Source organism: Plectropomus leopardus, chromosome 10 (assembly GCF_008729295.1).
Source record: "Plectropomus leopardus isolate mb chromosome 10, YSFRI_Pleo_2.0, whole genome shotgun sequence".
In the NCBI taxonomy this organism is placed as follows: Eukaryota; Metazoa; Chordata; class Actinopteri; order Perciformes; family Serranidae; genus Plectropomus; species Plectropomus leopardus.
In genome coordinates, this window is record NC_056472.1 from 23,191,360 (window position 1) to 23,216,561 (window position 25,202).

General features: G+C 39.8%; 2 protein-coding genes across 2 annotated transcripts; one reads left to right on the top strand and one right to left on the bottom strand.

The window, feature by feature from the left end:
• Positions 1-8,304, top strand: mfsd9 (major facilitator superfamily domain containing 9). Its single transcript, XM_042494674.1, has 6 exons — positions 1-341; positions 2,502-2,589; positions 3,698-3,741; positions 4,759-4,888; positions 5,445-5,654; positions 5,733-8,304. The coding sequence occupies exons 1-6, from the start codon at positions 255-257 to the stop codon at positions 6,590-6,592; spliced, it is 1,419 nt and encodes a 472-aa protein (XP_042350608.1). The 5' UTR covers positions 1-254; the 3' UTR covers positions 6,593-8,304.
• An 877-nt stretch (positions 8,305-9,181) lies between these two features.
• On the bottom strand, positions 9,182-24,746 carry slc9a2 (solute carrier family 9 member 2). Its single transcript, XM_042494321.1, has 13 exons — positions 24,215-24,746; positions 23,318-23,532; positions 22,987-23,235; positions 19,811-20,061; positions 19,501-19,718; positions 18,173-18,372; positions 17,562-17,651; positions 17,410-17,480; positions 14,872-15,039; positions 14,652-14,757; positions 11,770-11,886; positions 11,466-11,553; positions 9,182-10,255 (listed from the first exon to the last, which is right to left on the bottom strand). Exons 1-13 carry the CDS (start codon positions 24,477-24,479, stop codon positions 9,834-9,836), a joined length of 2,460 nt encoding a protein of 819 aa, XP_042350255.1. The 5' UTR covers positions 24,480-24,746; the 3' UTR covers positions 9,182-9,833.
• Positions 24,747-25,202: the final 456 nt, after the last annotated feature.

Consider the following 25,202-nt stretch of genomic DNA (forward strand, 5'->3'; position numbering starts at 1 on the left):
GTCGACCAGACAACATGACAGCTCAACATCTAAGAAATCAACCACGACTCAAATAGTCAGCCTCATCGCAGAGCGGATGTTATCTCTTTTAAACTCGCCACTTCTTACACCCTCTTATTTTGTGCAGACGGTTAACCGAGCAGTTTCTGCCCCCCCTGCCTGTGACACCTCCACCGGGGACGGAGCCGTGCTCTCTGTTTGGAGCGGATGAGCGCTTCCGCCTCGGCTGCAGTCGTACTGTCACACCGTGGAGGATGAACGACCACAAATGTAGCAATTTATTTCAGAAACCAAGAGGAAGGACGAAGATTATACGATGTATCTACGTGGTGGGCTTCATGGTGAGTAGCTAACGGGGTCCTGAATGAGTGCGCCGTTACGTCATGTTTTGGTAACTGAAAATGATGATGGAAACACATTTCACCATTCAGAGATTAGACATGTGAGTCAGGTTCAAACTAAAGGCTGCAAATGTTTACCCATCTTCAGGGTGTGTGCAGGTGATTTTACATATAAGTGTTTGCTAATCATTTTAATTTCACAAAGCAGGACTTGTAATTGTATAATAGACTTTAGATTCAAATGTACGAGCGTTTAAATTAACCTTAACATTTTTTATTAACTGCTTATTGGATATTTTCCCACATGTATTGGTGTCTTTAGCAGCAAAGACATACGTGTCATGGCCTTTAACCTAAATCTTTTCTTTGCACACACCCCTTTAACTATCACCTGTCAGACTAACATGAAACAAGATATTAAACCTTAAAGCATTGTTTCTAAAATGTTATACTTGGTCTTAAAACGATATTAAAACGCTCTAAAATGTGTTTAAATTTGATATCTGCAGACATAGATTTTCTATGATAGCTACTGTACTGTAAAACATTTATGTAGCATTACGTACAGTATAATATACTTTACGAAAAATGTATAATTTAAGTATAAGGTCAGTATAAAATCCCCACAAATGATCAAACAAAAGTATTTTACTATTGTGGCTTTTGTAAAGTCTTGTCTTTTTATAGATAGCTGATATTGGATCTGGAAGTACATCAGAACACTCTCTGGCCACTCAAAATTAAAATAAATGAGTGCTATCGATACAGAAATACAATTGTTCTGTGTTTGTATTTTGAAATAGATCGCCCTAAATTAGTCAGGTGTGTAACTACTAAATAAGGGAGCTGTTATTGAACAAAGCAGATTGCTCTGACACCTTTAAGTGTGTTGAGGACCCGTCTTCAAAGCATCACTGTCAGCAAAATCTGTTACAAAGTGGACTGGTATGTCCTTGAATTTAAGTACATGGGGAAACCTCATGCTATAGCATTTAAACAGTTAATTGAAGGTTAACAAGTTGTCTTGCTCAGAGAGCTAACTTTATGATTAAGCCTAGCTGAATGAATGATCATCGGCTCAAAGTTGACTAAAAGAAGCCAGTTCAGATTTTTTCAAACTGCTGAGGACAGCTCTGAAACTGACCGTTGAGCAATTGGTGTAACAAGTAGTGTCAGAACACAGTATGAGCTGCTGTGTGACTTCAATCAAGAGTTTGGCAAGAGTGGCACCCGTCACAGCAACGCAGATAAACAGGATGAGCTGCAGTTATCCTTAAACTTTGTGTTTGGACACAATGGTTTTATGTGTTCCCCCCAGTTCAAAGGTTTCTGATTAATCCTGATCATGATATCAGTGTTCCCATATAAAGCCATAGAGGAGTGGAACAAGCTCCCCACAGATCTGAAAACTAGGGGTCGACAGACTATCGGCCTGGGGTTCGTTATATTCCAAATTTTAAATATTGACAGAAAAACTTTCATTTTTATTGTTAATGCATATTGGTTCCAAATTTCGGTTATCAGTCTCATGAACAACTCATAATTGGTGAATTAAGAAGCTAAAAAATGGATTCTGAGAAACCAGACGTGCCAGCATCAAATCAGTTAGGGAGGTAGTTTAGTTTCCACATCTCTTCTACAACTTTTAATCGCACTGTATGTTCTGATGTGCACTACACTGGGCACAGAGGGCTGGGCAGGTGAAGGTGGTGGGATTGGAAACGTTTTAGCATCTAGAGCTCTATTTTAATTGTTTTAACTGTTGCTGTATTTATTTATTGTCTCCTGTACCTCGTAGGTATGAATTAATACACACATTGCGTTAGTGTGTTTTCTTGTAGTATCGGGGCGGTTAGAAATAGGAACAGGGACACGGGTGCTACTATGTTATTATATTGTATTGTGTACCTCCTTATTGCATTTTGTACTGTTGTAATGCTCTTTATAATAATGTCTCTGTGTGCCACGTTATGTTTACCTGCCCTTCCTAATGTTTATTGTACTTATCTATCGTACTGCAGATGGAAATTAGCTAAAAGCAATATCTGGTGCAATACATCTCTTCTCAATCTGAGATTATTGTCCATTGTGCATGTCCCTGACAAATAAACAATACAAAATTCCTGAATTATTTCTCATTCACGTCCTTGTTTTCTGTAGGACTTGTTTGGGGTGAGCATGATCATCCCGCTGCTGAGCCACCACGTCAAAGCTCTCGGAGCAAGTCCCACTGTGGCCGGTGTTGTGGGTGAGTTATAATCTATTTATCAAATATACACAAAAATTAGACAGCAAGCTGACAGTTAACAGAGTTAACCAGGACAGAGGGGCAGACAATAAAAAGTTCTATAATTTTTTAAAGAGAATGAACTTATGAGGACACATAACACAGCGTTTGCAATGTGCACCAATAGGCTTCGGCAGTATCTGTTTTTACAGTAAATGGACTCGCTATGTAGTGTCTTTCTAGTCTTTAATTCACTCAAAGCGTTTTTGCACTACTTTCACATTCACGTGGCAACCATACAAGGTGCCACCCACTAATCAGTTTAACATTCATCAGGAGCAATTTGGGGTTCAGTATCTTGACCAACAACACTTCAACAATTGATAGAATAAACTCAAAATGTTAAAAAAGATAGTATTTCTACATCTATTTTTAGTATTAAACACAATAATACGACCATGCACCCTCTGCACTCAAGTCTTTCTTTCAGCAAACTAAGACTAGCTTAATGGCCTTTTTATCTCATCATAAACACACTTCATTAGAACTTGACAAAAAACTTAAAAAAAACACCCAAACTGTCTTAGTTAACTGTTCCAACAATCACCAACTCTCGTTTGTTTGAAATAAAGCTTAATGCACTGGGTTATCTGTGAAAATATGCTGCCTCTATCAATGTTTCCCAGGCTGTCTCTCTTTGATGTTGCTGGCCAGCTTTTTACTAAACCTGCGACATCATCCCCAACATTCGTATTCGCCATTTTACTCAGCTCAGCGGCCTGTTCCACCAGTGGAGACTGACCTCTGATGACACGAAATTGTGATTCACATTTTGTACCATTTTGTGTCATTTTTTCAAGTAAACAGTTAACGAAGTAGCAGGAAAACGATGGAGAGATATATTGACGATAGAGAATAATACGCTGATGTAGCCCTAGTAAATATAAAGCTGTAAAGGAATGTGCTCCCAAGCTTTAAATTAGGTTTGACTTACTGTATACTGTGTGTGTAATGAGCAAAAATGCCCCATTGTCCTGTGCTGTAATTGTTGGTATTTTTACTGTTTCGTCTGAACACACACAGTGTCCGTCTTATGTTATATCTTACAAATGTGAACTGATTTTTGCAGGATCTACATATGGGATCTTACAGCTCTTCTCAAGCACATTAGTGGTAAGTATTAACTTTGTTTCTCTCTGAAAAAAAACTGGAACTCCTTCTCTTTCTCTAACGTCCATTCAGCCTCTCCTTCCTGACAAGGCATGCTCACAGTTAGTGGCCAAAGTGGTTGCATTCCACGTTATCTCTGGTATTTCATGAAAACAATAAACACTGGCTGTTTTAGGTTGGTCGTGGTCGCACAATACACCCAGTCTGTGCACATTCACACACGCAAGCTACTTTCAGATTGCTGCAGATGCACAAAAATTACTCTTGACACATTAATTCAGTTTTTCCATTTAACGCCCTCTGACTTAACACCTAGAAGACGTTTATCAGCAATCTAATCTTAGGATGAAAAATCAAATCCTTGATTATCAAAGCAATGTCTAAACTGTTTGGAAACTACTCAAAAATGCAAAGTACTCTGCAATCAAGCATCTAAAGCAAGATTCTCTACATCTAAAGCAAGATTCTCAGCTTTCCATGTCTCTCTGCTGCCGCCCGCAGCTCCTGAAAATTGATTTAATTCTCAGGGGTCATGCTACAAATTTAACAGATAAGGAGTCATCTGTTAGTTTCCACGTGCAGAACGCCTGAATCCTGATCAACGTAAGGTTACGTGAACAGCTGCATTTCTATGATAATCCCACCAGGCTGCACCCAGAACACACAGCAAACTCAATTGGTCGTAATGTCATTATTTCATCAAGTGTGTGAGTGTGTGTATGTGCGCGCGTGTTTGTGCGTGTATGTGTGAGACTGAGAGAGAGGGCGAGAATCTGCTAACAACTTGTATTAACAGCCTGGTCTGCTTGGTTTAGAGAAAACTAGGGTTTTGGGAATTTCTCCGTTTGTTGGGATTTGTCTTAGATCCCAGATCAGTGAATTAGGATTGAAGTTTAGGCCGCAACTCAACCTGTACAAAGATCCATAATCTCTCCTCGAAATATCTTTTCTTTTTTTTTAACGGAATTGAAATTTAGTCTTTGTGGTTGAGTGTCATTACCTTTTTTGTGTGATCGGCAGGGCAGCTGGAGTGATGTGGTGGGACGGCGGTACTCTCTGCTGACCTGTCTGCTGCTGAGCGCTCTGGGCTATGGCCTGCTCGGGATGTCCACCAGCATCGCTTTGTTTGTCCTCGCACGGATACCTGTGGGTACGTCCCATACTAAAGGCCTCTGCAACAAAAGAAATTTCGACATTTCATGTTAGGAAATCATCTGTACACACTCGCCATACTGCAGTGACACCTTTGCAAATGTCCACATGGGGGATATGCCATTATTATTTTGCTTTTAACATTTTTGTATACAGCACTATAGGAACATGAATTGAGAATATTTTCTTTTTCAGAATGAATGCAAAAAATGGCACATTATGTGCATATAAACATCAGTGTTTATATCAGTGTATGTCAGTGTTTATGTTGTCAGTTAAAAAGGACTTGTTTACAACTAGCAGCACTGCTGCACGGCATAGCTTTAAATTAGTTTAGTTTAAAAGATAGATAGACCTGCCAATCACTATATAACAGAGTGACACCACACAAATGTAACTTCTCTTCTGTGGCTTCGGCAGGCTGGACACTATCGTAGCACGTTACTGCCTTTCTGGTTTAAGACTGAATTGCAACTACAGAGAACATAGAGCTATAGAGAAAAAAATCAGTCATCTTCTCCTTCTCACTGTGCATTGACTGTTTTCTGTCTCAGGGCTGTTCAAGCACTCCCTGTCCATCTGCAGAGCCCTGCTGTCTGACCTGGTCTCTGAGTCAGAGCGTCCTCTGGTGATGGGACACTTCAATGCAGCCTCCAGTGTTGGTTTCATCCTGGGTCCTGTAGTGGGCGGCTACCTCACGGAGCACGAAGGCGGTTTTTATACCTCCTCCTTCACCTGTGCATTCATCTTCCTCACTAATGCAGGTAGGCAGAAAATGGAGAAAAATAACTGATTAAATATTATCTGAAATATTATCCAACGTCATATGTTTGTGATTCCAGGGCTTGTGTGGATGTTACCATGGTGCGAGACGCTAACTCACTGTAACGACACTAACTCCAGCAACGGCAACGAAAGTTGTCATGACACCAGCTGCAGTAAGCCGATTAGCAATGGCTCTCATATGAAAAGTCGCCATCCGGTGTTGGCGGCAGAGACTTCTCCAGCCTGCAGAGCTGAAGGGAAGCATCAAGGTGGATTCAGATGGAGGGAGGTGTCTCTGCACCAGTGTGCCTGGAGACAGCTGTCCTCAGTGGGCTCCAAAATCCATATGGTGGCCTCCTCTGACATGTGGGACCTCTTCATGGTGCGTCTTCTGATGGCTATAGCTATCATGCTTTATTACAGTAACTTCTCTTTGGCGATGGAGGAGCGTTTCTCGCTTAAACCAAAGGTGACCGGTTATCTGATCAGCTACAGCAGCACGCTAGGGGCCCTGGCTGGGTTCCTGGTGGGGCCCGTTACCAAGCTCTACGGGAACTACATGCCTACTCTGCTGCTCCACTCCACAATTCTCACCGGGTTACTTATTTTCTTGTATGCGTCAGCACCCACTGTGTCGCAGGTGCTGCTCACCTCCACCTTCTTTGCCATTTCCACCACTATTGGACGGACATGTATCACAGACCTGGAGCTGCAGAGAGGGGGAGTTCAGGCCAGCGGGACTCTGATCGGAGCTGGGCAGTCGGTTACAGCCGTCGGTCGAGTCCTGGCCCCTCTACTGTCTGGTCTGGCCCAGGAGTTCAGCCCCTGTGGTCCTCCCAGTCTGGGAGTGGTTTTAGCAGTTGCAGCTGTGGGTTTGCTGTTCATCAGGATCCCCAAATGGGATGGGAGAGGAATGACAAAAAAAGCAACTGAATGAGTTAAAAATCAATGCAAATACACACAAAGAAGTGCTCTTATTTGTATGAGGCCAGCTGTGAAGATAAAACAGCAGACTTACAGCGGGAACGATGTTTCCTTCTCAAATGCCTCTGACAAACTGTAGCTGTGACGACGTCACAGGGTCAAAATGACCCGTTACAACCAGCACTGCAGTCCTTCTGTCAGGAGGTGCAGCTTCAAAAATCCAGTAAAGTGTAATGAAGTCAGGGCTTCCCTCTGTGCTGATGCTTGATCAGACAGAAACATAAGGGCCTTGTGTCGGCACAACACTCGGGGCGGCTTGGAGAGAATGCACACTTTTATTTGTAATGTAATTTTTTAAAACCACTATGATGTTCAGAGTCCCTGAGGTTAATATCAACTAGTGACGGGCAAAGCAGTTCTTTGAAATATCATGACTCACTTGAATTGAATTCCTTAGATGATTGATTCACCGCCCCGTTCAGTGCTTGCCAGAGCTCTGACTGTGCGTAGTCCCACTCGCTGAACTGAAGCTCGCTGAACTGAAGCTCGCTGAACGTCCTGTTCAGATCGCTTATTAGTGATCTGAGAACGTAGGATTTATCTTCAAAAAGATATCGTTTGCACACTTAAAGCTGAAGTCTTACCCTATTATGTATTACACATATATTTTATCGATACCTTATTTTTAAATAATACACGTGGTTCTACTTTCTACTTCGGGACTTCAAGACATAAGGAGTTGGGAAAAGGCCGGGCTAAAGCAACTTACTCAGGGTTCAGACTGGACGCTGAAGTGCAGCAAAACTGAAGGATTTTCCATGACGCGCTGCCCGCTTCCTTTCGAAGCCCATATTAGAAAGTTGGGCAGTTCACACAGGGCATGCTGCGGCCCTGATTTCTACCGCTCGCAATCTGCAGCGATAATCTGGACATTTGGTCTTTTTTTTTTACCGGTAGTCATGAGCAAATCAGACAAGGATATGATATAAATAATCTGATTATGATAAATGATAAAAACAGGCATCCAGTGCTTCCACATATCTGTCAGGTGTGTCTAAACAGAGGGCGAGACAGACTAGTAGACACACAAAGACACACAAGCAAATAAAAACAGAGCTCTACATGTGATTAGAAGAGCAGAGAAGCAGAATCACTTGCTGACCAAATGTGGTTCTGGTGTGAACGGCCAGGCGGCTGCACTGCAGTTGACATATCAGGGTACTTTCACATCCAGAGAAAACATGGCAGCAGGCTTAGCCATCCTTTTTTTCATATTGCAGGTCATATTGCACCACACACAACAAACCTCAAAAGGTGACAATATTTGAAAGATTAAAAAAAAAAACAAAAAACTGATTTATAGTCTCTGCACATTCGCTATTTTAAGGATGGGATTCAGTTCAGCACATTCACCCAAAAGATGAGTTCTTTTGCAAACGACACAAGACAAAGTGTGATACACTGTAAGTCAAAATAACCACTACTGCTTTTACCTTTTATTTTTATCTTAGGGTACGTTTAAATGGAGATATTAAGAAATTAGTCTTTGGTTTTAGGTTAAGTTTCATTTGTATACTGAGCACCACTGTTTTTAAATACCCAACCACTACCAGGTGAAGAAGGAAGATTGTATAAATTTGTGCTAAGATGTCAGTGAATCTATGACGTACATGCCAGATTCAAGCCAAAAATCACAAAGAATAAAGTTTTGTACATGAGTCTTGACTTTTGAGTTGTATATGAAATAACTGCTGCAGTTTAGATGTTGCGTTCATCTCTGTCATATGTAGCTTTCATCTTCTCCTCCTCTTTGGCCAGCACCTTCAGTGCCACATTTCTAAACTTACATAGTATTTAGAGATATTCTGATACTATTTTTCCTTCCAAATACAGATTCAGATTCCTAGACTTGCCAGATTAAATTAAAATTAAATGCCATGTCATAATTTAGTTGACTTAGGACATGGCATTTAATTTGACGATTTGCTAATGGATAAAATTACACTATTTTATCGGAAATGTATTTTTTTTGCCGCTCTAAAACAATAGTTGCCTCAGGCTGTGCAACTTTCTGTGCAGGCTACTGTTTTAGAGCGTCAAAGAAACATTTATCAACAGGTGAACTTGAACTTATTTTATTCAACTGAAATTATTTTAACCCTTTAAAACTTGATCAAGTTGTCTTATTTTCTTTTAAAACACATTGGAAGAAGGCAATGAGCAACATAAGAAGAAATGACCCAAAAATTAGCAAGAAATTGGCAGAAGTTAGCCCAATAAAGAACCCGAAAAAGTGCTTCAAAATTGTTGTAATTATGCATCACAATTTTAAATGTTATTCTGATCATTTTAAATCCGGTTTTCCAAAAAATATCCCTAGCTTTCTAGAAATCTATTTCTAGATCTCTGCTCATTGCCTTATTTGCCTCTGTTTTTGAAAGAAATCACACCAATTTGTTCAGTGTTCAAATGTTTAAATTCTTGTGAAAGGTGTTTGAATGCAGCACATTAATAGAATATCAGAGCCAGCATTTGAGGCTGTATCAGAAGTATTTAGATGCTACTATTTTCGGCATCGGAACGACTCTGACTGCATCCATGGTTTGACTGAGAAAGCTTATTAGCTTTCAAAAACAGAAAATTTATTACAGAAAAAGAAAAAATTAAATTAAATGGTTCATCAGATTTTTGAGGTCCATCAATGTAACAGACATACAAAACACCTCTGGTTTGTCCTAAGAGTTCTTTGTAATGCGCAGCAATAGTTCCTCATGTTAAACCGATATGACCTATATACAAATCCTCAAACATTAAACTGTCTCACACAAAAAGCAAAAAGTAAAAAAAAGTATAATATTTACACCTAAAGACAAATAATTACTAAATTAAAATAGTTTAAATCACACTGTCTTTAAAAGTCCTCTGAAATGATAGAAAATATTAAAATCTCATTGATGTGTATGGGTAACTACATATTTAAAAATTGGCAGAATGACTCACAGTCCATGAACAGGTCCTTCACTAGAGTGCACTGTGCTTTTGATGCGGCCGACACCTCTGACATCCAGGTAGTTTACTGTGCACTCTGGGCTCATTTTGGAGGATGCTTCACCTCTTAATAGAAATGAACGGACTTCCAATGTTAATTTAATTTTTCTTTAAGTAAATGCATAGAATGATTGTGTGCATTGACCCTGGAGCTCCTCCAGTTCCTGAGACGCAGTCCAGCTGCCTTTGAAAGCCCAAAGACACCTCTAATTCTTCTTTGGGTTCCACTGCGGCCGCCTGAGCAGCGGGTTTCGTGTTGCGTTGTCTCTCGGCTCAGCAGCCCAGGCTGGAGGAGGAGACGAAGGCTGCTGCTGCTCCTCCTCTGCTTCATGATGCCCGTTTCTGAAATTATCAGCTGAGCTGCTGTTATTGTCAGCAAAGGGGTGGAGGTGATGGCGAGGAGAAGGAATGTGGGAATCACTCGAGAAGGAGTTTGTTCTGGGCTTGCCACGCCCTGAACTGTTTCTGTCTTCCCCTTTACTTTCATTCAAGACATCAACAGAGGGTGCCTCTGTCAGGGTGTCCAGCCTACGGAGAGGCATCATGGCTCTGGAGGAGGAGCGTGCCGGCTGGCCAAAACGAGAGCGTCTGGAGGGGTAGGCACACTCTGACATTGTTTCTTGATCATCTGGGACAGGTGAAGAAAATGGTAAAATTTTAAAGTAATGATGAAGTGAAGCCATAGCATCAAAACTGAGTAAACAGTAGAAAGGAGTGATGTTTGAGCGTTGCTTGGACAGAGATGGTTATTATTTGTGGCTGAGATGACAAGAAGGACCAGAGGTTACCAACAGTCACACTAGAAAAGGGGCAAAATTGCAAGTCCACCCAGGTGTGATGTTTCCATTGCTGCTGTTCAGAGCTGCAGCTGATAAATACCAATGTCATCTGTCCAGGTAAGAATGCAAATTGTTACCTTTCCCACTAAAGACACAAGCCAGATGTTACTGTGTACTGTGTTTTTTCCCTCCAGTGGAAAATAGGCTCTAAATACAAATGTCAACCTCATGGTGGCGCTAGAGGTAAAGTCAGTTGATCACCAAAGTCAATAGGCTTCATCCTCAGAGGACCATAAATGCTTGCACAGAATTTCACACAAATCCATCCTCTGGTTGTTGAGATATCTCAGTCTGGACCAAAGTGGTGGATTGACAGACAAACTGCCATCGCAAGAGCCATACAGCAAACATGGGTAACAAGTTGAGTCTTGGGTTTTTCTATCATAATCCTTTTCCAAAACACGAATCAGGTTCTGTTACAGATCCTGCAACTAATTTTGAAACATCAAAGGCATTTTAGGAAAAAAAGGATTGGTCTGGAGCCCGGGTATGTCATATTCTGCAGGTTGTAAAGAGAGGATGAAGAAGGTGATAATGGATGGGTCTTTGACGGATGGTCTTGTTGACAGTTGATCCATGCTTGGTTTTTGGATAAAAACAAATCTTTGTAATAAAAGCTTGCAGGTTATCGATGCAATCCAGCGTTTGCTACAACTGTTTACTTCAGTTCTGCATTGTGCAACGCCCTCCACTGATGATGCATCCTGGTGTAAACACGGGCTGGTTTGCAAGATAACACTAAGGCTCCAAGAATCCTGAATGGAGCCGTTGCAAAAACAAGAGCTAATTTTTATGGTAAAGAGATATCTGTGTAAAAATATACTGGAGATGCAATGACGAGCCATGACAAGTCTGTAAGATTTGCTCAAAATTGTGGGAAAAAACTAACAAGTGAACCTTGCTTTTAAGATGTTTATTGCAAACATAAATCTATTTAAAGGGAAATTAAAGGGGAAAGCATTATATTAAGGGGTTATAAAAGTAGTTTGAGAGGCTTACCTGTATAGTTCTGCCTAACAGGAAGGAATTTTGAGTCCAGACTTTGCCCAGCAGGAAGAGAGAAGTATTTGTGGGATTTGGTCACCGCCTGAGAATAAAAGATTAGAATAAAACAGCAGATAGGATAAAGAGGAAAGGAGATAATAAAGAATGAGGGATAAAGAAAGTGACCTTTGTGTTTAAATTCAGACACTTTAGCATAATTAACCTGCTTCTCACAAGATTCAACTCTTCACTCAACTCTGCAAAACTCATGTAATACCTTGAGTCAATACCAGCCACAGTATAAAAGCTTTCTGCTTACCGATGACTGAAAGCTGCCAGGTCGGAGGCTGCGGCGGATGCTGGCATGGCGTCTTATCAGGATCTCTCTGGTGTGGCTGTCGTTTGGCAGAGCGTGCTTACTAGTGTAAGCCACAGTCTGGTTCAAGAAAACAAAAAGATACATAATTAAACAGCAGATTTGGACTCTTCAAGTGTATAGATTCGATTATTATGCACATGAAATTACATTTGAAATTCACAGGTTGCAGACAACTATATGTTTTTTTTTTTGTATTACAATCTATTGTGTAAATTATGGAAAAGTTTAAAGATTAAGTTGAAGCAATGTTCAAACATGAACTAATTTAAAAAGATGTACAAGGATATGATTTTCATGAGGTACATGGGCGAAGAAGGGATTTGACAATCAGCAGGTGTTTATAGGGATTATTGTCTAATTATTAATTTTTGTACTATTTAGTATTATTAACTTTTTCTATCACCCTCTTTTACTGTAAACACCAATGTAAATATGTTTACAAAGTTATTAATGGTCTGTATAGTTTATAGTTTATATAATTTAAGAAAATTATATTTATTTAAAAATGGAAGTAAGTCAATTATTTTTTAATAACTGATGGAGAAGGGGTGGGATTTAACAAGTTTGCACTTTTTCCCACTCCTTTTCAGACATGTCTGTATGTTTGTGTATGTTTACATGTTCATTCTTCCCTTTCCTTTTTTTTACTTAGCAAAATAAATTTCAATTCAGTTTGAATAGGCGGCCAGAGTGGTTTCACCTGAAGGAAACCTCAACTAAATGACAAAAAATTAAAAAGCTTTCAGATGAGACGGCATTCTTTACAGCTCAGATTACTCAACCAAAACCGGCCACACCTGTCTGAGCTGAAAGGGTCCGCGTCTCTGTTTGGCCTTTATGAGCCGCCACACTAACCTCTTTAATGCAACGTACCCATCAACAAAGATCTGTCTGTCTTAAAACAAACATTTCTAACTCTATAAAGGTTGCCATTGTTCTTTAGAGAAACATCTCATGTCAACAAAATGCTCACAAGAGGTCAACATGATCTAATATTCTGCTCTGTTGACATTATAATTTGATAAGATAAGATGAAATGAGATTTGGATTCTACTGTTATAACGAGCCACTTAAATAAAAACGCACAATGCACGCTTTTCTTAATATGCAACAAAACGTGTGAGTTAAAAAGGAAACACAAGATAAGTCTGGCAAATGAATTGCTTGGGATGTAAAATCTTAAAACCAATAACATCACAGACTGAAGGTGACGCAGAGTGTGTGTAAGAGAGTTATAGAGGGGCTATTGAGATAATCGGACAATTTGTCTTCCCAAGAACAGAAGCACATGCTCTCTATTTGTCCACACATCAAAGCGTCTCTGTGGGTGATGTCGTGTTGCTAATGGAAAAGTACTGCCGGCCGCAGTCTGTGGCGATGCAAAACAGCTCTGAGTTTCAGTGCTGCTGTGATTGCGTCATTGTGTGAGTAAGGCGTCACAAGAAATGTGTGTTTCCAGTTTATCAAACTGGGTGAAAAATAAGGTTTGGTCACCTTTGATGATTTCAGAAAAATAATTCAAACACAGAATTTTAGGTAAAAGAATTTGATGCTGCTTTTTGTGCTTTTAAGCTGCTATTTTGTTTTCATGATTAAAACAAAGGATAACACAACTATTGTATTTGGAAAATAGAGATGCAGGTGACTTCATTTTAGAGGCTGGAAGGTGTTCAGCTTTGTAAAGGATCATGTGAGACTGGGCTGCTGACGATCCATCGAGGCAAGAGTTCAAATTTCACACGACTGTATGTACTGTAAGCAGCTGAAAGTTTACTAAAACAACAGTGAAATGCAAATTCATGAAGACTGGAGGTGGCTGTCTGCCTTTGTTAAACCAAACAGTGCCTCTGTATGCAAAGTGGTTGTCCTTATCTGCTGCATCAGGGGTGGAAGAAGTAGTTAGATCCATTACTTAAGTACAAGTACCAACACAACGATGTAAAGAACTTTATTACACATCAACATTGTGCATTACTAATACTTAGGGACAGTTCACCCCAAAATCAAAAATGCACATTTCTTGTCTTACCTGTAGTGCTATTTATCAGTCTAGACTGTTCTGGTGTGAGTTGCTGAGTGTTGGAGATACTGGCCATAAAGATGTCTGCCCTCTCTCCAATATAACAGAACTAAATGGTACTCAGCTTGCGGTGTTCAAAGCGCCGAATTAATGAATTTGAAAAACTCAAAAGCAATTAAGGAAACATGCATGCACTGTAAAGCTCACCCAGAACCACCAAGTTAGCTAACTTTACAGCTTATCTGAGGAGGATGTCATTAATGTTTACGTCCAGCACTGTCACGAGCACGAGCCTCTCATCCATGAGCAGATGCGATAATTACGACAAGAAGAGAAGTTCTTTTGCTTAAATTTGTATTCAATTTTTTTCTCCTAATCTTTGCTGTTTTTGTGACACATTGGATAATTTTACCTCTGTAAGACTCAAACAGTTATTTAAATAAAACAATGTAAGGAGTTTAGTGAGGAAATGTATTTTTGGTTGACTCGACAACTCATCGACACCTGAAACTTGATAACGAGGCCAGAGTAGTTGAGGAAATTTCTGATCATATGCTTTTTGGGGTTAAAATTGTAGTGCAGTAAAAAATACAATTTTTTTCTCTGACATCTAGTGATGTAAAAGTATAAAGCAGCACTGCATGGATGTACTCAAGTAAAGTACAATTACCGTGAAATTGTATTGAAGTATGGTACTAAAATTAAAGGTACTTAGTTACCCTCCACGACTTGATGATGCATGATAAGAGAAGGAAAGCAGGATGGTGTGCACACAGCTGTAATCCGTTATTAAAAATCTCACCCGTTGCCTGATCTTGTACATGTTCTTGGACAGGATGTCGTGCATGTTCTTCAGGTCAGTAGCCAGGAACTTCTTCTTAGGTTTAGCAGCACTTTTCTTTTCCTCACTAAAAGACAGATATTCAGAGAAAACAAATTACTTTCTCTGCCTCTTTGATATACACAGACAATAAGGAGCCGGTGTCATCGTCAGAGACACAGAGAGACAGGATGTTTCATACTAGAGAGAGACGATGGACGGAGCAGCACTGATGTCTCCAGACACCGTGTCCAGGATCTCCATGGCGTTCTGCAGCTCCAGCTTCTTATACAGCGCAACAATACTGGACTCGGCCCTGTTATCTCGGATCAGTATCCTCCGCAGGATTCGATTGTTGAACTTCATAAACCTGGAGTAGAGAAACAGGGGATCAAACTGGTTAGTTTGTGTGAAATAGAGTTATCAGAGATCTAAACCAGCAATGTGTTTGTAATGAAGGTCATTGAGTGCAACCAGCAGGGCTTATTCATGTGTTTGGAAGTCTAATAAACAAGAGAATAAAATACATCAGGCTCTGGCCACACAAACAGTATTTCAAAATATGATCAAATCAAATATTATATATGTTTATGTGCAATTTTGGGACTTTTTGTGGCTATTTTTGTCTCATTCTCATTATAGCTGCTGTTTATCTCAGTGTATACAGTGTTTTTGAATTTGTAAAAGTTATTTATCTGCATTAAATTTGTTTGTTTTTGTAGTTTGTAAAGGGCTGTAATCCTACAGCCAACAGGTGCCTTCCCTGATGACGTCTGTATTGTAGCAATCTGCACTTTTTGCTTATTTCGAAGACTTTTGCATTCAGTCTAGTTTTCAGTGATTAAATAAATGATCAGTACGAGTGTTTGGCTGTTTGTAAGTTTAACAACATAATTCTGCTGTCCTAAAATGCAGAGGCTGTGTTTAAAAAGGCCTCTTTTTCTTTTTCTTTTTTTTTTTTTTTTTTTTTACCAAATATGAGTTAATACTCAAATACTCTTGAATCTTAAAGCCAGGTAAACCCATGCAATGTGCCGGAGGAATGACCCCAAACAAGCATTTCACTGCTCTCTTTATTTTAACACATCTTTTTTCACAGCAGGTTCTGACCTGTTAAATCAAACTTAAAACCTGCATTCTTGAGGAACCTGTCTCACAAGACAAGAATGACGAGTGTGTAAACAAAAAGCTACGAGGAAGAGAAGGAAACTGGAGTAGTAGAAGAGGCCTGGGATAAAGGGGGGTGAGCAAAGGAGATTAAAAGATTAAAGTGTGTGCCATCACATATAAAAATGTTGAAATAAATATATTCACATCAAATTATATCATACAGCATAAGCTTTGTATGTAAACAAACTGTTTAACATAGTTCATCAACTCAAAGAGTTTTTATCCCACATGGTTATGGGCCCTGTAATGCAGATTTCATACAAGATTACATTACTGCGTATCTTTTCTGTTTGTTTATTTCATACTCCAAAAACAAAAGATATTGTGTACTGTATGTATTTCAATAACACAATTTTAAACTGCACTAAATGTGTGTACAGTATATGGGGCATACACTATACTCTATAGAATATTGCATGTTTGCAATGAAAACTACACTTCCTATAAATTTCAGCAAAGGACTGTTGAGGAAGCTGCTGTGTAGATATACACAAAAACTACCATTCACATTCACATCAAATGAAAAGATAAAATCTAAAGAATATAACAAAGAGAATGGAGAAATACAAATATGTCAACACAAGTGCCTTACGCCTACTTGCTGTGACGCAAACACTGACTGGATTTATAAACACTGGGTTGGGTTCATAGCAACTGCCATTTATTTGAAGTGAATTATCAGTGTGTTTTTGATGCCCACAGAAACTTTACTTAATAAACATAAACACATTTCAAACCTTAATTGGGTTTTTCACAAAAAAAAGATGAGGAAATGTTAACATTTCCAAGTAAAGTATTGAAAATTGAATGTTTTTTTTCGCTAATGATAGCGTTTTCCACAGTCATTAACTTACAAAAAACAGTTACTAGCTGCAGCAGGTTCAATGACAATGCATCAAAACACAAAAATACTAGAATACTGTTGCAATGTTACATATTAATGTAGGATCCAAAATAGGAAATACCAGTAAGGATTTCAGGGCTTTAGGAAGGAAAAAAAAAATCTGTGTCACTGTTGATGGCAGAAGCTGAACATGACACCAAAGTCTGATTGGCCGTCAACATTCCCACACAGTCCCGCAGTGAACAATGGCATTATCAACGACAAAGAAGGAAACAGAGCAGGTAAACTAAAACTGCCACCTCTCCTTCAGTTTCACTGCAGATTCTTTCTCTTTAAACTTATTATATGAAGCAGCGAGGAGATGAAGATGAAGTGTGTACATTTTGCAAGCTTTGTGCTCTTTGTGCTCATCTGCCTGTCCTTTCTTATTCATTTTTTTATTATGTCCTATATGTATATATATCTTTTAACCATTTTAAAACTACTTTTTCTTATCAATGACGAGAGATTGTATGCTTTGATTGATGGTTTCATGGGGAACCTCACTTGTGAAGCCCCTTGAGGGTTTTCTGGGTTTCCACCTGCATGTCTCCTTTTATTGAAATTTTAACATTGCTGTTTTTTGTTATTTGTCTAAATAGAAAAGATCAAATCAAATCAAAGCTAATCTGACTGTACATAACATCTTTTTTGTTGAGCAGACAGGAGAAGAGAGAAAGTTCTTACTTGTCCTTCCAGTAGAGGTGGCTCCACTGTCCACAGAGGTCCTCGATGCCAGCTATGGTGTGCTCCATGAGCTGAGAGCAAAGTGACACCTGTTAACACTGTGTAAAAAAAACAGTACGCCACATTTGCAGCTGTCGAAATCTGTAGCATACCCTGCAGTGAATCTCTGCGTTGATGGTGTCAAGGTTGCGGTTGGTTCTGCGCACATTGATAAACTCGATCAAAGGTCGAATACTGATGCCCTGTGGAGGGGAGAGGGAAAGATCACAGAGTCAACAGAATACAGAAAAACAATGTTAGACTTTTAAAATCCCAAATAAATGAAAAAAAATGTGAATTTAATATAAAAAATGAAGAGGCAAAATTCAGAGTCCTTATTGCAACATCAAAAAGCTGTGGTTTTTTTTGGCGGACAAAGGCCTGTTTCATGTTGTTTTAATCTGACTTTGGTCTGACAGAGTTGGAATGCAAGATCATTATATCCAAAACCCACATTACTAACAAGATAATGAAATCAGTTCTGATCTGGCCTGTAAACCATACAGTGTGTTCCCAGATTTAAAAAAAAATCATGACAAGTTGTTAGAAAAAAAGATTATTTCTTTCTGACTGAAACACTTTTTGTCTATGATTCAAATACTTGTACCACTAAGACAAAACATAAATATGTGTAATACTCATATAAATTAGAGAGGCGTGAGCAATTCGCAGCAAACAGCTCTATAAACATGTTTGGAGTATGTGCACACAAAGGCTCTCTTACCTGAAGAAAGACAGTGAAGATAATTATAGCGATGGTCGCAGTGACGAAGAGCTGCTTCCGGCCGATGTTATCGGGAAGGGTGAAAACTAAGGCGAATGAAATTGCACCTCGCAGACCACCATAGGCCAGACCGAACTGATCTTTCATGTTAAATGGGATGGTGCGGAAGGGGTTAATGATCTGAGTCAGCACCAAGACACCTGGGAGGGAAGGAAGAAAAGTGTCATGATATTATTTTTAATGTTAAAGCTGCTGTAACTAATATTTCTATATCAATTATGAATCAAGAGACTATGTGAGATTTAAGGAAGAATAATAACCTGACTGTTGTTCCCCTCAGCTCTAAGCTTTGTCGCATCTTTTAGCTCATTGTTTTGATTTTATTTTCTGTTTCTAGCTGCAGCGGGAAGTTGTTTTTAGAAAAAAAAAACAACTTAGACCATTTATTCATTTACCTGTTCATTCACTGGCATAGACTGTGATTGTATCTGTTGACTGTCACATGTTTTACATGTTTTGCTTTTGTTATTGCAGTTTTTTAGTCTTTTGTTAATAAATCACCATAAAACCCTTCTGTGGACTTCAGCATGATTTTCTTTGAACTATTCACAGTTCCGAGCTTACTTTGTCTCTTAGCAGTTTTTTGTTTTGGTTGTTTTTTTAAGATTAAATTTTGGATGTTTTTGCCTTTATTGATAGGACAGCTCACATCGAAAGGAAACATGGGAGAGAGAGAGGGGGGATGACACGCAGCAAAGGGCCGCAGGCCGCAATCCAATCTGGATCGCTGCAGAGGATTCAGCCTAAACACACTACCTGATAAGCTAGAGGTCGCCCCTGCAGCTTTTTTAATTGAAAGCAGTTGTTATAGTTGGTGCATTACTGCTTCCAAGTTGTGATCAGTGATCAGTAAAACAGCGTTAATCCAACGGGAAGATGTGAATCACAAAGGGCATAGCTTTTGTTTCATCACTGGAGGCAAATTTATGACATGGGGTGTCTGGGGGTCCTCCATTAAAACATTTTGAGCATCACTTAATTTCGTGCATTGTTGTTCATTTTGGCACAGTAATTCATGCCATTTCTGCATCAATCAATGATGCAAATGACATTGTTGTAGTGGAAAAGTCCACTGCAACTAACACATATGCTTGAATGTGTTTTCACAAAGACAATGAGGACCCACTTGTAAACACACTGCTTCATAGCACTACTAGTAGTCAAAAACTCCACAGGGCACCTTTAGTCCTGCACCAAGACCAAAAGGCACCAAGACAAACAGAACCTGACCTCCAACATGACACAGATACCCTCTGCCCTCTCCTTACCGAGACCCCTCCACACGAAAGCAAACAGCAGCGTGAACAGGATGTATCCCCAGTTCCACTCATGTTCGGTTGTTATGGTGACGACCCCCAGGAAGAAGAAGATGAGCGTCTCAGAGATGGAGCCGAGCATTTTCACCACATGGCGGATGGTTGTGCAGGAGCGTTGGGAAACATTTTCCTCCACGTAGTACTTCATGGTGAGAGCGCAGGTCACAATGCTGCAGAAAAACATAAACCAAGGATGTGTTTTTTCTGTATTCTTGCAGCCATTCAAATTTTTGTAACTGTAAAAATGTTAAAATCTACTCACGCCATGATGGATGAGATGGCGAAGAGCTCGGCCACCAGATAGGCCAGGTAGCTGTACATGAATATGAAGAGTGGCTCGATCTCTCGGACCTTGGAGGTGAATCTCGTGGTGAAGGCGGCCACGAAGCCAAAAAGGATGCCAAAGCCCATCCCACCCAGCCCAACCACGAAGAACCGCGCCACCCCGAGGAACACATCCACTGGCTCTACCACCGGCATCTCGGCCACAAAGTTGAACATGTTGTACAACACCTGAAAACATGAACACACATACACACAGGCTGAAACACTCGTGCAGACACACAGTCTTTTATGTGCAGCTTTGACTGCACGCACGTGCACAAAGCGCCCAAACAGTGGGAGGTCATGGGTGGTGTCAGGGGCTGCGGCCTCTAATGACACAGTTGCAGATAACAATGATTTATTGAAATATTTACTCAGTACTGTTTGCAATTTGATAATCTCATTTCACCAAGCGGCTGAATGACTCACGGAAAAAGACCATTTGCCGAGAGGCTTTGTTCCTTTTCCTCCTGTTCTGACGATACCTCTGACACGAAACGGCAGCAGCTCACTGCCGTTTTCACGGTGATGTGGCTGCTTAAAATGTGCTGTCTGGCTGCAAACAACCATTAAAAGTACATTTTCACAGAAAGCAAGAATTTTGTAGATACTGGAAACTTTGTGAAAGCCTGAGGCAAAGGCAGATACAGTGCGTACACCATATTTAGCCTTTCTTTTGAGGTGCTCAGTCACACTTGAACTGGCAGGGAAAATTGTGATAAAGGTTCTTCATATTAACTTGGAAAAGGGCCGCTAGGCAGCATAAAGTTTCCCAGCAACAGATAGTGTTGACAAAGTCCTTAATATGCACAACTACTTAGCAAAGTGACTCCCAATTAGGGGTATTTGTACCATAGGTGGTAGTTCTGCAGTTACCAGGGGGTACATGGAAATAGAGTAGTGTAGCTCAACTAATTTGGTAGAATTTCACTTAAATAACAATTTGACCAGAATATATATATATATATATATATATATATAAATATGTATATTTATATATATAGACATATATATATATATATTGACATACATGGAGTCGGGTGTAACTTGAACACCATGTGACACAATTGAGAATGAATGAAAACTTGATAGCAAGTAAGCAGTTAAGTCTAAATAGTTGGCTGAAAGTAATGTGCAAATGCTTAAAAAGTGGTTAAAATAATGAATATACAGTTCATATTCCAGGCAGTAATTACTATATATACTGGGAATATGCTAAAAAGAAGAAACAGGAGGAAAAGAAAATCACAATCACAAAAGACAAAAACTTGGATAGCAAAAAAAAAAAGCAAGGCAATGACCTGAAATAAACTGCTTAAAATATAATAATTCTGTAAAATAATTTAAAATGATGACAATGATATAATTACTATATTAATTATAGATTTTTTTTATTATAAAGCCTTTTAAAAATAAAAAATAAAATAAATAAAATAAAAATAAATCTACTAATTTCTTGCAATTTGTGGGACATTTCTTGCCAGGTTGCTCACATCCCTTTTCCTTGTGCTTCTGAAAGAAGTCAGACCGATTTGCTCAGCTTTTAGAGGTTTAAATACTTGTGAAAGGCGTCTGAAAGTAGCACAACAAAAGTGATGTTGCTCCTTGCTCCAGGTTTAAAAGGGTTAACAAGCCCTTGAAAGAGACAAGGCAAACAGGAACTTTTTTTTTAAAAAAAAAAAAAACATTTATCAAACGCAGATCTGGATGTAGGCGACAACAGTTCCCTATTTTGAATTTGCGTGTGGAGGACACAGATGGCAGAGATGATAAGCTGATGGCTCTCTCAGTCGTTCTGACGTTCCTCTCCTACTTGTGATTGTAGTTTTCATCTCAAGTATTTGTACTTTTGGCAAATGTTACATCTTGTCTGATGAGTGCAATTCAGCTCTCTGTGCAGACCACGCCTGAGTAAATGTTTGTCTTCACTTTCTGCATCAGCTCAGCTACTGAGAACCAAACAAAAGGGTCGGACACACCAAAGCTAAGCGCAGGTTGTTGTAGGCGGGGTGGGGGGGCTTTTCAGCACAAGAAGAAGAGGGTGAGGGGGGGAGATCTGAGCATGAGCTCAGTTCAGACAAGTTTCAGACGGCGTTGTCTCTATGTGTTAACTCCTCCTGTTTGGCCAAATGCGACAGTGACCTCAGAAACTGGTTTGGCGGCATCTGAATAAACAGCATCCAAAGGCTCGGATACAAGTGTTTCATGTCTCCAACAACGTTCCCTCACTTCCATTTCTGAGTTATTTATCTGTTCTGAAATCTCACCTCTGCACACACACATTATGCTCTCACACATGCATGCTAACCCAGAAAAACAGAGTGAGCCACTTGTACAGTTGGTGAAACCTGAGCTGAGCATTTAGAGAAAGAATGAAAAAAAAGCTCCAGACAATACGATACTGGATCTGCTGTTTTTGTATAATAGCAGGCTGAAAATTCTCGATAATCTCCACAATGAAGTTTATGATTCTGCTTTGTTCTCACACCAGTTGCAGCACTTTCCCAATTAACTTTAAGTTTGTCTCTACACATGTAAGGGCCCACTGGCATGCTGGGCCCTTGAGTGTGCTCTCAAGGCATATTTGATCCCTGAAATATTATACTAACAATACTGTAAACACATTAAAGGAATACTTCACCACATAATATGACTATTTGTATATCAATTACTTGCAAAAAGTTCACAACAGCTTGCACATTCAGACGACAGAAAAATAGGTGCTGAAATGGATGTTTTAATATAGTTTTGCTGTTGTTAAACGTGGACCTCTATGCCTTTTAGTTCATCAAGAATTTTTGGATTCATCTTTCACTGGAGGCATGTGAGAAAAACAAAAGTTTCTTTACAAATTCAACATAACAAAGGCTGATTAATTGATATAAAAAAGGTCATCTGGGAGGTGAAGCATTGCTTTAAAAACAGAATGTAACGGCAGCTTGCTCTCTGCTCTGCAGGTTTTCACAACAAGCAGTAGCCCAGAGGTATCCAAAGCAGGCCAACGTGTTGCAGCAAGTCTGCTTAGAGAGTAAAGGGCACCACAAATGTCCAAAAATCCCTCTAACTTGCACAAGCTCAAACACATTTTCTCTATCTCTGCCTCGGCCCACTCACCACAGTGACGGCATCATTGAAGAGACATTCCCCAAACACCACAATGTAGAGCTGCTCGTTCACAGACACGTCCTCAAACACGCTCAGCACGGCCACAGGGTCCACGGCCGAGATGATGGTGGCAAACAGCAGGTTCTCCTGCAGGTTGATGTCCTGCACGCCAAACGCCTCAATCTGACAGATGGCAAACAGAGACATGCCGATGCCGATGCTGTTCCACAGAGTCCCCACCACTGCAAACCACAACACCTGCAAACACACGGATGTCAAACTGTCTTTAGAGATGATCAAGAAACTGTTTTGGGAAATCTGTGGCTGATTTGTAACACACCGTGCCGATGTTCTCAAAGAAAGGCCTGGTGGGCATGAAGTAGCCCGAGTCGAGGACAATCGGGGGCAGCATGTAGAGGAAGAAGACATTGCTGGTGAGCACAGCAGGGGGCTCCTCGTGGACAGAGTGCATGATGCCGCCCACGATCAGACCGATGCTGATCAGAAGACACGACTCCGGGACCCAGATGGTGATCTTGTGGTACACATGGAAACCTGAGGAAAGAGAGTTTAATTCAGAAAAACAAGTTTGCATGCACAGAGCTCACCTGCAACCTCTATGAAAATTACACACTTTTTAAAATGTATTTGCCAGGGACCAAGTTAAAAAAAACAAGACTTGAAATCTGATGCATTACACAGAGATATTACCAAAAACTAATTTCATCCTCAGTCCTGGAAATTTTCTTTAAAAAAATGACGAAAGATTTGGATTTGAAACCTTGAACGACATCACATTTCTTGTGTTGCAGCTTCACAAACATTTGAACCTTTGAAATCTGCACAAATTGGTTTGATATCTTTTGAAAACCTGGGAAAGGGCTTATGAGCACCTTAGCAAGTATTGCACAAATTGCAGGAAATTAGTTGATTTGTTTTTTGTTTTTAAAGCTTTGTCCAAAGAGCTATATTCATAATTATCATAATTAAGTATTTTAAATTATTTTAAACAACCGCTATTTTTTTAACTTGAACTTTTTCAGGTGATTTTCTCTTTCTTTCCTATTCTCTAATTTTTAGGTAATTTTCTTCTATTTTCTACTTTTTTCTCTAATTTTTGGGTCATTTCTTCTTCTATATTGCCCTTTTTGCATGTTTTTGAAAGAATTCAAGTCAACATGCTCAGATTTCAAAGTGTTAATTGTCACCAGTTTAGGCATATGTTTCTGCTACTCACCAATCTTTGCAAATGAAGCCAGCAGCACCCACAGAGTGATCTCAAACGGTATCTGTATTCTTGGATAATCCATTGTAAACACTGGTAAATTTGCCTTTTCCGCATCTGGAAAGGCCTGGGGGCCATTATCAGGCTGAACCGGGGGCAAAATCGTGACACTACCGGTTGGTTTGGATGGTACTTCCCCTTTGGAGCCATAAAGAAGACTTAAAAATGTGAAAATAAAGAGTAAAACTCCTGTTCTCCTGCCTGCACATAAATCCATCGTGCGGAAAAACCACAGTCTCTTCTTTACACGGTAATCCAAATTAATGCGAATATCAGTCACTCCATTTAACTTCACAGCCAAAGAGAGAACAAAGCAGAGGTGAGAATGAACTCAGCTTCTCCTCGAAAAGTTGATAAATTTAATTTTCCCGCATCTTCTCACTCCATCCTCAGCAGAGAAGCTTTAATTAACTTTGCTTCAGAGTTTTCGGCTCTGTGATCCGACTGAGTCTCCTTCAAACTGCAGGACAACACACACCTGCAGGACAACACACACACACACACACACCTGTGGTTTACCTGCAGCGCGGCCACGAGTTCCGATACAGGCTGGGCGCGGCCCCGAGCGCTGCTCTGATTGGCTGTCACCTGATGCAGATAAAAAAAGGGTGGGGCGCGCGGTGTTTCTGCGGGCCATTCAGGGGCCACTCTAAAGTTTCGGTGACACCAGCTTCCTGAACGACACTGGTTTCAACTTTCACCAGTAATACACAGAGTTTGTGATATAGTGATAGGGATTTATGAAGAGGGTCTCTGACTGCAGAGGATCAATTTTATACAATATGACATATAATACATATTTCAGGAGTTTTTGTTTCAGGAGTTTCAAATTCAATACTAATGAAAACATAAAAAAAAAAATATTCTGCCAACACAGGTGTTTCCAGCATCTTTAACCCTATGAAACCCCTACCTTGATTTCTTTCAAAACAAGGAAAGA